General features: G+C 36.9%; 1 protein-coding gene across 1 annotated transcript in view; it reads left to right on the plus strand.

Annotated features, from left to right (window-relative positions):
• UNC5C (unc-5 netrin receptor C) overlaps positions 1-17,584 on the plus strand; it is a 423,173-nt gene that overhangs the window by 332,862 nt on the left and 72,727 nt on the right. The window contains exons 7-9 of the mRNA XM_069094396.1: positions 1,699-1,863; positions 15,113-15,169; positions 17,184-17,375. Coding sequence (XP_068950497.1) covers positions 1,699-1,863; positions 15,113-15,169; positions 17,184-17,375 — 414 coding nt within the window. The remainder of the gene's footprint in view (positions 1-1,698; positions 1,864-15,112; positions 15,170-17,183; positions 17,376-17,584) is intronic.

The following is a 17,584-nucleotide window of genomic DNA, read 5'->3' on the forward strand; positions in this document are numbered from 1 at the left end:
GGTCTGTGACTATTATAAAGTAGTTAAAGCAGTTTACCCAATAATACAACTGCAGCCACCCACAGTAGGAACTTCATAAATGTTAACTGAATTGAATCAAGTCAGCCTGGACTTAAATACAAAGTAGAAAATGTAACATTTAAGTACTAGACCTTGCTATCTAGCACTTGCTAGAAGACTCAAGGAGGACACTGTACAGGAATAACATTTCCAATAGTTTTATAGTATAAGGACTTACGTTCAAATTCCAGCTCTTCCACTTAAGATCACAGGAGGATAGATTTAGATGGAAGGAACATTAGAGATTGTTCAGTCACAGGCCCTTTTTATATGGATAAGGAAACTGAGGCCCAGAGGTGAAAATATTTGCCCAGTATCACATAGGTAATAAGTAGCATATTTGAGATTTAAACCTCGATGTTGTTGCTTCACTTTTGGGCTCTTCTCATTGAACTAACTGACCTTGGGTAATTCACTTCACTTCTTGCAGACTCACTTTATTCACTTATCAAATAATAGAATTGGGTCAGATGATCTCAGAGTTCCTTTCCACTCTAAGTCCAAGGTTTTAAGCTCCTTTTCCTCCTCTCAGTTCAGTTTGGCTACAGACACAAAAATGCACTGAGCATGTATATCCTGGAATTTCCTCAAGCTGATTTTGTTAGCACTTTGGAAATCCCAAAGATGTTGGGAGGGAGTGAAGTCTTAGAGTGGAAAGAATACTGGATCTGTATTCAGAAGGCTTTGGTTCAAAGTCCAGCTCTGATGGAAAGTCACCTCAAGACTTGCATTTCAACAAGTGGTTATTAATACACCAGTCAATGTACTATAGACTGTAGATTGAAAGACAAACAAAGTAAAAAAAGAGCAAAACTATTCCTGCCCTCAAGAAGCTTTCATTCTACTGGGGGCAAGGGTAAGGGCATGGGCATGGGGGGGAGGTAAACAACATATAAGACTATAAGCTCAAAATTTACACAAAGTAAATAAAAAGTAATTTGAAGTTGCTTGGGAAAATAAAATATTGGCTTTGCCATTACTTTATCTAAGCCTTAGGTTTTTATTTTTAAAATAAGGGGTTTAGACTGTTAATATCTCTTCCTTCTCTAGAACTTGTTAGCATTGTTTCATCTGGCTTTCAAAATAAGCATGTTACTATGGCTGCTATGTTTGTTAGTTATGTTTCTGTGCTATAAGTAGCAAAAAAATCTCATTTTCAACTTTTTGTTTGCACATCTTTGACACACACAGGGAGTATTGTAAGCAAAACCCTGAAGTAATTTATTATTTTGTGTATTTTTATATGTATAGTGCCCTGAAAATATCAATATCTGTACTTATTTTCTTTGAAGTTGCTGATAAGCCTATGACAACACAGAAGAAATTTGATTCCAAAGGACTGAACTGAAATCAATGTGACTTCAGTTCCTATGACAAAATTATGATTTCTCCAAAATAAGGCTCATTGGAAGGAATGCATGCAAACTGGGAAATCAGATACAGAGGATGTCAGAGGCTTTATCAGTAGGGAAAAGGGGTATGGGAGTGAGGGAAAGGTCCTTGGGAAATCTGACCAAAGTATATCACCTTTCTGACTTACAGAAAAGACACAGACACCCCCCAATTCAAGGTAACTTCTCCAATTCCCTGAGTGACACTATTTTTACATTTGTTTTTGTGCTTGTGTGGGTGTGCTAGTGGATGGTCGGTGGACAGCGTGGAGCAAATGGTCAACCTGTGGAACAGAGTGTACGCACTGGCGTAGGAGAGAGTGCTCAGCACCAGCCCCCAAGAATGGAGGCAAGGACTGCGAGGGGCTTGTCTTACAATCCAAGAACTGCACAGATGGGCTATGCATGCAGAGTGAGTAGAGGGAGGAAGTGGAGGGAAGGGAGGGGGGCTGAGCTTTTAATATTTGGAGCACTGTGAAGCAAATAACAGAACTTGAGAATTCTTTGAAACAAAAATGGGGGGGGGACAAGGGGGACAATAGCATAATGACATCCTGTGTCATATACACATCAGAAACCACCTCTCTGCCCTGAGTTAAAATGTATCCTCACTGGGACAGATAACCAAGGGATAACCCTTAGAAGGTCTATTACTGAAGAAGGATCCACTTGGTCATGGCATAGTGGTACCTCTGAATTTTTCTGATTACAGAGTAATATGTGAGTCAAAATCAGCTCTAAAAGGATGTCATTTACTGCAAGGACCAATCAGTTATATGATAGAGGAAGGTAAGAAGGAGGACTAGACCTGGGATTTTATTGATAGAGAGAATTCCTCCTGGGAAACCCTCTCTATCAAAGCAGATCAGCATCTTCTCTGAAACCTAGAGTTTTGGAGAGTTGCCTAGACCACCAAGAAGGTGAGTGACTTTCCCAGGACAGAGTCATTGTCAAAGGTAATTCCTGAGTCAAGCTTTTCCTAGGTACAAGGTCTGTTTTCTGCCTGCTATGCTATATTCTCTCTCTCTCTCTCTCTCTCTCTCTCTCTCTCTTTTCGTTTCCTTTTTTTTTTTATACATATTTTTGTTTTCTCTCTCTCATAGATAGATGTATTTAATATATTTTTGTATCTAATACTAATGAGGATATACATACATACATATGTATACACAAAAAAAGAAAACGAAAGAAAACATGTAAATATAAAACCCAACAGATACATGTGACAAGGTTGGCATGATGTTCAAGGAGAAAAATGAATGGTTGTGTTTGGGCATCTATATACTATTTCTCATAGGTATATTGCATGTATATATATGTATATATAAATAAGAGTTTACATATAAAAATGGAAACATGTAGATATGGGCATGTTTAGTATCACCGATGAGTTACCTCCAGCTTTCATTGTACTTTAACGAAGTAAATTAAGTAAAGTGACATTTTAACAACACTTTGGAATCGTTGAAATCACGTGTTGAAAACCTTAACGTGAGTTTGATGAAGAAAATTATACCTGGACAGAATTTTTAATCACAAAATTTTAAAAATGTAGGAAAGAGAATGATAGAGCCTTTTTTTTTTTTAAACCATATAATACCTCCATAAGAAGCTGTTTGGACTCTTTTCCCCTTTGCCTTTACCCTTTCTCTATATGACTGGTGGATTTGCTGCCATTTGTCATGGATCTGGGTGCTAAGAACTGAAATCTGAATTCAGGCTGATGCATATGACTCAATCAAAACAGTCTGCTGTCTTCTCATCTCAGGCACTGTCATCCAAAGAGTAAAATTTTTCATCACTAATTATTCATTTCCTAATTTGAATCTAATGATTCAAATATTATTGTGCCCCTTTTAAACATGAGCAACTGAGACAGAAAGTTTGAGGACCTGCTCAAGGTCACGTGGTTAATAAATATTGAAGCATAGACTCAAACCCCAAACTTCTGACTCAAAGTCCACTAGTCCTTAAACTCCAGGAGTTTATAATCTCATCGTGGGAGATAAAATATGGACACAGAAAAATATATACAATTCTTCAAATCAGAAATCTAATGTGCATAAATTATAAAAATAAAGCATAGCAACATTAAATAGATTTTTAGTGACAATATTTCCCAGAATAAATTCAACCTACCAGATTTTCAATATGTTCTCCAAAATTACACAAATAAAAATTACATTGAAATGCTAATTATCTAAATTGGAGCATATTTTCTGAGGGTTTGGGGGATAGTCCAGAGATCAGGGGAGGAAGTAAGTAGATCATATATGCCTTCAGTGTAACATTCTATTTAAAAGGCCAATGCAATAAAATCTATGAATAGCAACATAATACTCAAGATATAAGAAGTAATTCTACTATAAGAGAGATAGTATTTATAAACACATTGGAAACTTAAGGCGCTATGTAAATGCTAGCTATCATGGCTGTTATTAAAATTGGATTTTCTCAATCCTTTATCAAAGACAGGTCAGTTAGAGGCTCTGAATGAATGCTAAACCATTCCTAACTCACTCCCACCTGAAATTCCCTCCCAAATAACATATGCTGTACTTTTCTTGTAGAATTTTAAAGTAGGAGAGACGCAAAAATGTATTTTCTTAACATCAAATTTTTCAATAATCTGTCCATCATCTACTTCATTAGTAAAATGGATTTGTCATCTTACTGATGAAGACATTACCTCCCACAGTGATCACCTTGTTCTTGCCTTCTCATCTTTTATAATTCTTTTCCAGTTCCTTCCATTAATGTCCCTACCCCTCACCCTTACCCCTCAACCCCAAATCCCACCCCATACCACCCATAGAAGATCTACTTAATGCACAGGAATCTTTTCTCCTGGTCTTTCAGCATTCCTTAGATACCAGAGCCAAATTCAGGATATACATTCTTTTTTTTCCCTATCCCTACACTTTTAAATGTCAAAATTAGATGCATTTTTCTTAAATATATGAATCATATTATTATGAGACACATCTCAGTTCCATATTATCCCATGTAGCTCCCCTTTTCCAGCAGATATATTTAATTCTTTTTTTGGTATGTAAATCTCAATATCTTGATTCATTAAAAATTGTGATATTTCATGATTCCTGATATGCACGATAACAAGGAAAATACTAATATTTTAATTATGAGTGTAGTGTAGGCAATCTCATGATCTGGAGGGAAAGTATCTTATGTTAGCACCCTGAACAAGACATCTTCCACATATGCACCCCTACCTACCTCCCAAATTCCTTTTCAAACTTCTTGGTGTCTTTGTATAAGATATTAGGGAAATCCTATTCCTTCTGCTTCCAAAAGTGACTGCATCCAAATGGACTACTTTAAAATAGATAGTATTTCCAAGAGATAAAGACACCAGCATGGTGACAAACATGATTTGTATGTTTGGTGTGCTATGCCACCAGTGACATTCTACTCATTTGGTCAAGATGGTTCTTGACTTTGTACCACGTATGACAGTCTGGCTTGATCCAACCACATCAGCCCCGTGAGTGAGCTACTCCCAGTTAATGGCTACATGTGGACAATAAATCAACTATTTTGAAGCCAGTGTAAGAAACCAGATTAATGACTTGCAGTTTTCATATAATCTTTCAGAATGATCAGATTTTTTTTAATTTTTTTTTAAAGCAATCGGGGTTAAGTAACTTGCTCAAGGTTACACGGCCAGTTATTTCTGGGTGGGTGCTAAGTATCTGAGCCCAGATTTTATCCCCAGGTCATCCCAACACTGGAACCGGTGCTCTTACACTCTGTGCTACCTGGACGCCCGTAAGCAATTGGGGTTAAGTAACTTGCTCAAGGATACACGGCCAGGTGTTTCTGGGTGGGTGCTAAGTGTCTGAGCCCGGATTCAATCCCCAGGTCATCCCGACACTGGAGCCCGTGCTCTTACTCTCTGCGCTACCTGGCTGCCCCGATCAGATTTTTAAAAGGTCCAAAGAGTTAAACAGCAATATTATAGTAGATATAAACCTGGTACCAGTGCTGAAACCGTTTTGAAAGTCCTACTTTCCCTTTCAGGTCACTTTTAATGTATAAATTTAGGTCATATCCAAGTATATATTCAGTTATATATTTAGTTCAGCTCTGAAAAAAAATCCAGTGGACCAAAGAAAGAGTACATATACTGGGGAAATCTGCCACAAAGCCTTCAGTGCGGCTGTAGGCACATCTAGAAACGGGTGTTATTTAACCAGAATGAATTATTAAGGAATGATTAGAGACACTCAAGGTACTTTATGTCCTGGAAAGAAATTGGGCTTTTTTATGGCTTTGCTTTTTAAAGAATATTGTTATTTTTAAAGAAAAGTAGACCTTAAAAATAATCTGGTCTCCATATATGCTAATGTCCCCAAGGATGACTGAGCATCAGGGTGTGAATGTCACCCTCAGGAGATCTAGATTCTAATCTTACACCTGCCCCTAACTAGCAGTGTGCTCTTAGAGAAATCATTCCATCCATTTCCTATAAGATTTGGGAGTTGAGCTAGAGGATCACAGAATGTCACAACTGGAAAGTAATTCAAAGGACATTTACTACCGTTTATATTCTCTAGAACATCCTTGTTCCATGGAGTCCTCCGGTGATAAGAAATCTGCTAGCTCCTAATGCAGTAGCATAGTTTTCAATGTCCTTTTTCTATCAACAATCATCATCATAGTGAAATCTCAATAGTATTGAAGAAGAGTTTCTGGGTGTTGCGGATACATATTTAAAGGGAGAACAAATAAATAAATAAAGTCTATCTATTCCAAAATGTTAAAAGGTAGACTAATGCCTACCATTTTAGTACTGTATGATAAGAAAAAGCATAGGCTGGTGGGAGAGCAAGAGCAAAGGATGGCAGATGGAGAATCTGAGTGGTGTGCTAGTATCCTCCAAATGGTAAAAGCTAGAAAGGAAGACCTCCAATATGTTGCCTAGATCATCTGTGTGGGATTTAACACTCTAGAATTGCAAAGGTTCAGAAGGTGGAGAAAAGATAGAATTTGAACTAGTGCAATCAGTCCTCAGAAAGACAATATGTGTATGTAACTGTCTCTGTTGGGGCAGCTAGGTGGTACAGTTGATAGAGGGCAGGCCTGGAGTCAGGGAGACTCACCTTCATGAGTTCAAATCTACTAGTACCCGTATGACCCTGTTTAAGTCACTTCACCCTATTTGCCTCTGATTCCTCATTATAAAATGAACTGGAAAAGAAAATGGCAAATCACTCCAATATCTTTGTCAAGAAAATCCCAAATGGGGTCTCAAAGAATCAGACACAACTAAACAACAAAGTATTTTTGTCATTTTGGTGGAATCGTTCATCATGCTTTCAATTTTTATGCAAACTTTAAGTGAAATTTTTGGGATATAAGCTATACGAGAACTATAATTCTGACCAGATCAAAGTTGAGTTACTTGGAATTGCAGAACACTGGGGTTAAGCTTATTCTAAAGGAGAAATCTGATAAATTAGAGTTTTTCAATATTGATCTATGGAATCATGTTTGTTATTAGTGAACTTCAGGGCTTTGAGATATTAGAATGAATTCTGCAAAGTTTGACCTTACCATGAATTAAAGACTAAACACACCTCTTCAGTTTCTAATTTTTCTTTTCTTTCTTTTTTTTTGCGAGGCAATTGGGGTTAAGTGACTTGCCCAGGGTCACACAGCTCTGAGTTTGTTTGCTTTTATCTTAAAATGAGAGTGGCAGATTTTTATTAATGTCCACATTGTGGCATGGCTATTCTTTGTGTAACCACCACAACATCACATTACACTTGTATTTTACACAAAACCCTTACTTGATTTGTTAGTATGGGGCTATAATAATCTATGACAAAGATTTAATGAAAGACTAAATAGAATTATTGGTTTATTATGGCTAAAGAATTAATCACTGAAGGCCAATTTGCTACACTGAATCCCTAGTGAGAGCATGGTGCTTGGCACATAATAAGAGTTTAATAAATGCTTGTTGACTGAACCTGCTAGTGACATAACTTCTCCATCTTCAGATAGGCTGGTCCACAGAAAGGGGAATTAGAGCATCATTAAGAATGTATTGTGTCTTCTAACATAGTGGAAGTTGCCAGAACCCACATCTCCCCAAGATAACCTTTGAAAATTAGGATGATCCCTAGGCCACAATGAGACATCGGCTAACAAACATTTTTAAGTTCTTCTCAAGACAACAGTTCTTAAACTAATGAAGTCTGAGTGTAGGTTGAAGTATATTTTTTTCATTTTTTAAAATTTTTTTCTTGCTTTTTTGAAATATAACTAATATGGAAATGTTTTGCATGATTTCAGATGTATAGCTGATGTCATATTTCTTCCTTTCTCAATGGATGGAGGAAGGACTGGAAGGAGGGAGAGAATTTGAAACTGAAAAAAATTAATGAATGTAAAAGAAATCATAATTTACTTTTTCAAGTTAAAAAGGAAATAGTTCTTTAAAAGAATAATATCAGCATTATATAGCAAATATGTCTATCTACATTCCAGAATCAACCATAGACTACTTTCTGGGAGGAAGGGGTTCATTTAATAATTACAACTGTATTGTTGGGTAAATATATATTCTGTACATGAAACCATCTACTGAACACATAGACCTATATTCTCTAAGGCAACAAAAAAAATTCATTTTTTTCTGCAAAACTTTTTTTTTAATTTTGAAATCAGGGATATCACAAAGAAATTACCTCTAGGTAACGAGATAAGTGTGTATGGAACACCCTATGCAGATTAATATGTGACTATATTTGCTCACTGGGAGTTTACTGTATCGGTGAAATCAAAAATCTTATCCCCGATTCCCAAAATCTTCCAGGCACTAGGAAGATAAAGACAAAATTAGATAGCCACTGCTTCTGGGAGCATACATAACTCAATAAGGATGCAACATCTTCACATGTAATACTTATTATATGACATTGCAATGATAATAACTAGCATTTATGTAGTGCTTGAAGGTTCCAAAAGCATTTTATATATGCTGTCTCATGTGACAGATATACAGGTATGGATACACATGGAATAAGGACATATGATTTCATGTACTTAAACAAAATTTCAATGCCATTTTAGGACAAAAATGCCGAGGGGATTAAGAGAGGATGTTATTAATTGAGGGAAATCAGGAAAGGTCTCTTGAAGGGGATGATATTTGAGCTCAGGAGTTCCAGTAGGCAGAGGTGAGAAAAGAAAGTATTGGAGGCTTTGGGACCAATCCAAAAGCATGGAGTCAGGAGATGGATTTTTTTTTAATGAGGAACAGTCTGTCTGGAGCATAGAGTGCATGAATGGAAATAATGTGTAATTTGCATGGAAAAAAATAGGCCAGTGAGAAATTATAAAGGGCTTTAAATGTCAAACCAAGAAATTTAGCCCTGTTCTAGTTAACATTTTTATCAGTGACTTGGATAAAAATCTAGAAGCCATGCTCATCAAATCTGCAGATGACTCAAAGCTAGGAAGGAGAGCTAACACCCTGTATGACAGAATCAGAATCCAAAGAGACCTTGACAGGCTAGAACACTGGGCCAAATCAAATAGGATGAAATTCAATAGGGATAAATGTCAAGTTATACATTGGAACATTAGACTTTCTCTTTTTGGCTCCAAAAGGTAGAAACAGGATCAATGGTTAGTAGGTGCAAAGGGGCAAATTTGGACTTGACATTGGGAAAAACTTCCATGGAGAAGTAGAATGGGCTGCCTCAGGAGGCAGGAAGCACACTGTCATCAGAGATCTCCAAGCACAGGCTAGTCTAGATGAAAACAAATATTAGCTCTTTGTTGATGGGATGTGGGGACAGAAAGAGGGGGAAGTGTTGATGAACTAGAGTCTGAGACCCTGGAAAAGCAAGTGCTTCATGAAATGTAAAAATACCTGAAAGGGACATATTGGATATCTAGGCTACTCCAATCACCCTGAATGAGCAAACATGGATGAGTTGCTATCTGTACTGTTGGAGCAAATGTCCCTGTTGAAGTGACCATAGGATTAAAGTACTAAAATACCAAAGAACTAAAGTACTAAAGTGCCATAGAACTAAAGTACTAAAACACTTGCAAAGTACTTGCCATATGCAAAGTAAAGAAGACACTATAGGGTTGTGAGTTCTTCTAATAATTAAAAAAAAAATCAAAGAAATAAAACCTGAAATTGGCCATCCCTTTTAGCTAAAGACTGATACTCAACTAACTATTGTTAGATTGTGGCACACTTGTTGCATAGTGAGTTTTGTTTTTACCCAATGTATTTGAGTTCAATTCCATGTAACCTCCACATATGCCCTGTTTATTTCCATGCAAAGGGTACTCTTGTAATATCAGGAAAGCAATAAATACCTTTTGGCCCTTTTGTGGATTCAGAAGGATGATTTTTACCATCTCCAAGATGTCTGGGATTTCTCAGTCCTTCACTGGAGGCCCACATGCTATGAGCTCGTCAGTGATCCAAAATTTCCACCATAGGTGAACTAGGTTCATTTGCCATCTGGGGGAGGGGGGCAGTAATTCTCATTTGTGGCCTTGAGAGGTATCTTTGGGTTTCATTTATCTCTTTTTTCACATCCTCCTACTTTCACCATCTGGCTGAGGAAATTGATGGCTGGCAGGAGTTTATTAAATGTGTGTTAAATCTTGCAATCAGCCTAGCAGAATACAAATTGAAACCAAGCCTTAAAAACTTTGGTGTGTGACCTGCAACAATTCTAATCAGATAGGGTTTTTTCAAGGCGTTGTAGAATTCAACTGAATATTTGATTGTTTCCCTTAATGTGTGCAAAATGGCGCTTCCCAATATGAGCAAGTAGGTCAAGCCAAGATGGAAGCTGAGTGGAGGGTTTTGTTCAACTTTAGAAGCATCACTACCCTTAAGGTATCTTGTTAGCAGTCTACTGCCATAGGAAATGGAGGAGATGAGTCTAAGTAAACCAAACCTCTGCCCCATGTAAGCACAGGAAGGGTGTACTTATATACTTTTATCACAGGATCATTTGTTTCTCTTCAGATACAAAGATTCTTTTTAATTGCTATCATAAATTTCCCTCTTCCTTGGTGGGAACCAATTCTGAGGTGAGCAGTGCTATTTCTTCAAGTATTTATGAGTCATGTCGTTTTGTTCCAAACACAATGTCATTGCCACAAATTAAGGACTCCATGACCCTGGTCACAAGCTTTGCAGATAATTTATGGTAGAAATACAACTCAGTTCAAATTTGTCCTTTGCTTTTCCTCCCTTTCAAAAGAAAACAGACAACATCTAAATGTCTTTTTTATAAAGCCTTTTCATTTTAGCTTACTTAGATCATGAAAGTTAATGACAAAGGTTCAAGAGGGAAAAGTTTTTAAAAATAAATACATTACTTTTGTTCATATAACAATTGGATGAAAATTTAAAGTTAAAAGGTTACTAGAGTTACTCCTCTGATTTTCTGCCTGTCTGTCCTTTTGCAATTTCAATGACCATTTCTTTTTGGTGGGTAGCATGGTGGAAAAGAAAGAACATTTGTTCAACAGTCAGAGACCTGGATTCTAGTCCTACCACAAAATAGTTAGATGACCTCTTGGTGCCTCAGTTTCTTCATCTAAAATGTTTAGTGGGTTAGACTAAATGATTTCTAAGGTCCCTTCCTGCCCTTGAATTCTTGGATTCTAAGAGCTAATGGGAAAAAGAGTTAGCTTTTCAACAAGGCTAAGATGTCCCAAAAGTTACAAATTATTTTTTTTTAATCCAGTAGAATTGGCTTCCTAAAATCCAACATTTTAAAGTGAGAACAGAAGTGCATCATATACTATGAAGTTGAAATAAACCTGAGGTATTCTCTGCTTCTAACTCTATTTTTTATGAAAAAAAAATGAGATTCAGAGAATTTAACTTACCTTTTCAAGATCTCGCAGTGGGATTTGAACCCACCTTCCAGACTCTAAAGTTCATTGCCCTTCTCACTTCAAATCCAGGGCTTATCCCAATAAAAATGAATAAATAAACAAAATAGCCATTTTTGGCATTAAGAGAAGCACACATACAAACAATTTCTGGTTTTGGCTCCAGAGAGCTAAATAACACTATCCCATTTATTAGACATAATTTTCAAATAATAGATTGGCAAAAATCCCTATTGCTTGAGCTATTAATAGTCACAAAAATAATTATTTTGCACCATATTCCTTTTGATCCTACCAGAGATGTTATTTTTTTCATTATTTCTGCTACTAATCTCAGCAGGTTCACCTCATTAGCAGAAGAAAATGTTCTTTCTTGTTGGATAAAAGCTGGATCTGATGGAGACACATAAAAACTAACTTTAAAAAGTGATCCTATCTGTCCCATCATTCTAGAAATGGAAAAATAATCCTTTCCTCAAATCCCCTGCCTCCGAATTGATGCTTTGATACTGTAATTGAAGATGTTTCCCCTATTTTGAAGGTGAATGGAAATATTTAAGAAGTTTCTTGGAAATAGTTGCTTATTATTATTTCCACAGCAATAGCAAAAGGGAGTGTTGTGCCACTATTGAGTTCATTTAAAATTAGCCTGACATTTGGGTTATTTCTGGAAAACATTAGGTTTGGCCGGGATCAGGTAATGTACAAGCTTCTTTTGCACTTCCACTGTGTACTTAAGAGTTTCAGATACAAAGACCACAGCAGATAAGTGCAACCAGGTGTTGCAGTACACACCTGTAATAATTTCTGCTCCCAGGGTCTAAGCTGTGGCTGAGGGATCTCTTTAGCTCAGGAGTTATGAGTTGCAACATTCTCATCTGATGAGCAACATGCCCATCAGATGAATGCTTCCTCTTAGGTGCAGCACCAGTATGGTGACCACCATATTGGAGCCAGTGGGGTTAGAGTGTTAGACTGCTTACAGAAAAGCAAATTGGTCCCAGTGAGAATGGAGTGGATCAAAGCTCCTCTGTCAATCAGAGTGGGATCAATTTGAGTGATTCTTGTAATTCCAGCCCGGGCAAGATGGCAAGATTCAGTCTCAAAAACAAAACACAATGAAGACAAGTTTACAAGTTTAAAGCTACAAGGATTCCTCCCACTTCTCTATAGTGATTGTAACATAGGGCCCTGGGGTTAGCACAAATTAGAGGAAGACCTGAGCTTAAATTCATAGTTCTAAACTTCCATGTTTCTTGTTCCTTGATTTACCCATTAAGAATAGGAATTCTTTTGGTAACAAAAGTATGTGAAAAATCAAGTGCTACCTTCTAGGATGTTTCTCTTCATAATCACAACTTTCATTTTGTAAAGTTCTCTAGCATTTGCAAAGTACTTGCCTCACATCCTTCCTGCAAAATTATTATTCCCGTTTTATAGATCAGGAGTTAAGTGATTTAACCAAGATCATATAACCAATAAGTGTCAGAACCAAGATTTGAAACCAATTCATTCTTTTTGTTTTGTTTTGTTTTTGCTTTTTGCAGGGCAGTTGGGGTTAAGTGACTTGCCCAAGGTCACACAGCTAGTTTTTGTGTTAAGTAAATGAGGTCGGATTTGAACTCAGGTCCTCCTGACTCCAGGGCCGGTGCTCCATTCACTGTGCCATCTAGCCGCCCCCAAAACCAAGTCATTCTGACCCTGAAATCCAGTGTTCATTCCATGCTTCTTCTCAATGTTATTTTTCCTTTTTATTTCTTTTTTGTGTTGCTATGTAACACAAAGTCACCTCTGCTGCAAACACACAACAAGATTTTAAGAGAGAAAATAAAATTCCCCAATTCCATCTCTTCTTCAGAGTCAGAAAAGAGCTTCCAATTTGTGATTTTGATTTGTGTAGGGAATTTCTGGTACAGAAACTACCCTTTCCAGTATAGAATGGCATCTGCTCTTACAAATTCCAGTTTTTGAGAGCTGTCTTGGGTACAAAGAATCACTTGCTCTAAATCACATAGCCAGTATATATCAGAGATAATATTTGAACTAAAAGGTAAGGTTTGGAATTCCCTGGTCCAAGGACAGCTCTCCAATCCATGAGGGCTACATTCTTTCTCAATTCCATGTCATTGGGGATTATTATGTATTTCCCAGCTTGTTTACCCAGTTAGTAAAAGCAGATCCTTCGAAATCCCTCTCCTTAAACCTGATCTTGAGCAAAGCAGTGATGCCTATTAAGTCATACTGTGTCTAAAAGAATAACTTGTTTTGTCTTCAGATCTTAGCAATCAATTACTTTTTCCTGATGTCTGTGTCCTGGCTTTTCTTTTATTGAATTCACAGAAAACAAATAGAAAAAGGTTATTACTAGACACAGGTTGTTTAAAAATGCACAACAGTCCTAATACATGGAGTTATACCAGTGAAATAAGGAATATAATATTTATAAAAATGGATATGAGGCTGCAATCATTCTCGAAAATAAAGCATTAAAAATTCATTCGGGTAAAAACTTGCCTGTGCCATAGCAAACCCTTCGTTCATTAAGTAAGAACCAAACGTTTCTCCAGCATTCACTTCCCAAACTGGTAAATTTCTTGTAAGAGTTGAATGTTCCTCAAACTATGGTTGAGATACCTTTGTCACATCTTAAAGTTTGATTTAGTCCCCAAACTTTATGATGCTTTCATTTTAAGCCAATTAATTTTGATTCTCACTGTTTTCCCTTGACTTGTAATCCTGTATATAGCAAGGGAGACTGAAGCCATGTGTTTCTGATTCATTTTTACTTGACATTCAAATGTTGCATTAGAGGAGATGCTTGGTATCTAAAATCATCTTTCTTTGGAAGTCACAGTCTGTTGCTTATAAGTGGAACAAAAAAACAAGTTTTAACTTTCAGAATTCTGGGTTCCAAAGTGGAAAAATATATTTTCTTCCCCTGGCTTTAAAAAACAAAACAAAACAAAATAAAACCTAATTGGCTTTGGAGTGTTTCAGAAGAAAAGGATTAAGATTAATTATTTATTTGAAAAATTAAACTAGGTTATAATTCTATCCAGATTCTACGATGTTTAAGATAAATAATCTTACACCCTCTAGGCCTCTATTGATTTTATAACGATTTAAAATAAAAGGCATCCAGTTTGCATTTCATTGACAAACTGCTCACTCCCTAGGCAATATCTATTGGATTCCTATTACATGAAGTGAGGGATAAACAAGAAGGAAATCCAAAAAGTGGATTTCTTTTCCTTAGGCTCAACACAGCAAATGGGTATTTAACCTTTGACCAATGACGACAGGTCTTCTTTAGCTCTATTAGACCAACAGCAAGCTGCTATAATTAAATAAAAAAACTGTTTAGAGCTTTACTGAATATGTCTTGGGAATTAAAGCATATGGCAGGGATAGGGAAAAAAGATTTTCCATATGCTAATGACCCTTGATGTCTGAAATAAATTAGATCCATTAGAGTTTATGCTCAATAAAAGAAAGACTTTAAGCACTCCAAAGTTAGTGACTCGAGACCAGTTTTGCCTCTGAAATTCAATCTGCCTACTTATTAATTCTTAGTGAGACTCTGGAGCAGACAGGAGATGCAAAATCATAATTCTGTGCTGAATCAGAACTTTAAAGTACCATGAGTTTCTTTTCCTCTTCTTTTAATTAAACCATTTTTCATGCTTCCCATTTTGTTCCCCTCATTAATTTGATTTTGTTCCCATTTTTGTACAATTCTTTTTCTTTTCAAGGTTTCATTTATCCTATTTCAACTGAACAGAGAACCCAGAATGAATATGGATTTTCTTGTAAGTGTCATGTTTTGTTTTTATGTTGCTGGCTTCATCATTCATTGTCATTCATCAGTCTGAGTTTACCTTTCCTATATCATGTATGTGTACTGGAAGAAGGCACCTAATATTTTCCAACACAAAAAATAAGTTAGTGCCTCTTTGCTGAATCAGAGGAAGAAGAATCAGATGAAATTTAACTTGAAAGGGACAACAAAAAGTCATGAATATGCAAATTTGAGAAAAAGAGACTTCAAAGACGGAAAATATAAATTCACATCTATCGGATAAGAAACCATGACTACTGAAAAAGTAATCATGACCTAGAAGTCTCATAGGTCTGGGAAATGGTAGTTAGCAAAAGAAAACAAAATTGAATTAAGGCAATATGCTTTGCCTGGGGCTCAGAGTTCTTTTAGGTGGCTCAGAAAACCCAGCGGCAAAAAGGAGTTCCCACAGTCAAAAGCATTTGAGATGTCAGTGGCTTCCTTTAAACATCTGTCAGTTCCACCTACACAGCAGGAAATCAGATGCTTTTATATCTTAGGAAAGTAGATTGTAAAATTTCTTTCTTATATAGTAAAATTTAAAGAACTAAAACATGTAAAAAGATGCTCATTTTTCTTGGATTTCTTTGATTGGTGGAAACATTTCAAAACATAGGCCAAAATATGGACAACAACAAAATTAGTCATTCAAATTACTTTAGTTCTCTATGCAATTCTTACCATTACTGTTATAAGCCATCTAGAGGAAATAGACTGTCTTCAGTGACACCCTCCCAAGCATTTGTGGGCCATTTGTAGACATAGACACAATTTATATTATGGAGTAGAATAAAATTTCTGCTAGGAAAGACTAGACACTAGACCTGTGATTCCATCAGAGAGCTCCCAGTAAGGAGTTTCCTTTATCAGTGCAGACTGGAACCTTTTCTGCAACATAGAGTCTTAGAGTGTTGCCTGAGGAGTTGTGACTTACCCAGGGTAACACAGCTCAGTGTGTTGGAGATGGCCCTAAAATGCATATCTTCCTGGCTCTAAAGACCAGGTTTCTATCCATTATATCACACTGCCTTCCACATTGAGCCACAACAAGTCAAATGATGCCAGGCCAATGGGGAAATGGCCAAGGTTCCATCCCCACCTTATAAAACTATGAAAAGTTCCTTCATGGAGACATGCCTCTAGGATAATCTGACACCGAACCTAATTGACTCAGACCTTTGCCAAATACACTTACAGGAGAGGGCTACATTTCTCTTAAACAGAACATAGAGCCTCTATCCATGAAAAAATTCCAACTCTTGTTATTTGTACTGTTTCCTTAGGAAAACAGCATACCTGGAGAACACATATTTCTATCCCCCTTTTCCCCCTCCAAATACCTGGCACTTGTTCGAGGGATGCCAGGGAGCACACCATTCACCTCTATTTTTGCATTCCCAGCTCAGTTTAATCATACGACTTGTTTATGTCTCCAGCCTCCCTCCCACCCCCCACCCCCGCCCCCACTCAGTTTAGGAGAAAGGAAAGAAGAATCCTGGAGAAGTAAACTTTATGACTTGGAAAGTTACTTAGGAAAATACTCTAATTCAATAAATACACAGATTCAAAATGTGCCAGACATTTCTAAGGGAATGTTTATGTTTTTAAATGGAGCATCTGTGAAATTAAAAACCTGTTATCCTATTACACACACACACACACACACACACACACACACACACACACAACACTGAGCTTTTTCTTGTGGGTTGATGGGTTGATAGAACTTTAACTAAAATTTCTTTACAACCCTAGCAATAAATGGTCTGTTATGTTTCCCAATTACAAAATAGGTCAGAGGTAGATAGAGAATAAGAAAGAAAGAAATCTATGATCATTTTCCATTGAAAGGGCATACTCAAAGTATATAGCTTTTGCAATAGATCTGGAATTAACCAATAAAAAAGGTAATAAATGTCAGAAGGAAAGATAGCAATACGGATGTGTGCTATTGGAAATTCCTATAATCCATTCTTCCCCTCCAGCGGCTCCTGACTCAGATGATGTTGCCCTCTACGTTGGTGTGGTTATAGCAGTGATTGTGTGCTTGGCCATCTCTGTGATCGTGGCTCTATTTGTATATCGGAAGAACCACAGGGACTTTGAGTCCGATATCATTGATTCCTCAGCCCTCAATGGAGGATTTCAGCCTGTGAACATCAAAGCTGCAAGGCAAGGTGAGATGACATTTCATTTCATGTTGATTGATGTAGGCATGTGGTATAAGCAGTTTTTATACTTAAGTGGATTAGCAGCCACTTGCAGAAGGAGGAAAGAACCACCAGTATTTATTTTTAGGAGTTGAACACATGAAACAAATAAAATCTCAAAGAGTAACTGACCCCTGATTACAGAGCAGAGAGAACTATAGGAAACACAGAGAAAA

The sequence above is a fragment of the Petaurus breviceps genome, unplaced genomic scaffold (genome assembly GCF_028583685.1).
Source record: "Petaurus breviceps papuanus isolate PSGF00001 unplaced genomic scaffold, PetGlider_PUasm1.0 126, whole genome shotgun sequence".
In the NCBI taxonomy this organism is placed as follows: Eukaryota; Metazoa; Chordata; class Mammalia; order Diprotodontia; family Petauridae; genus Petaurus; species Petaurus breviceps.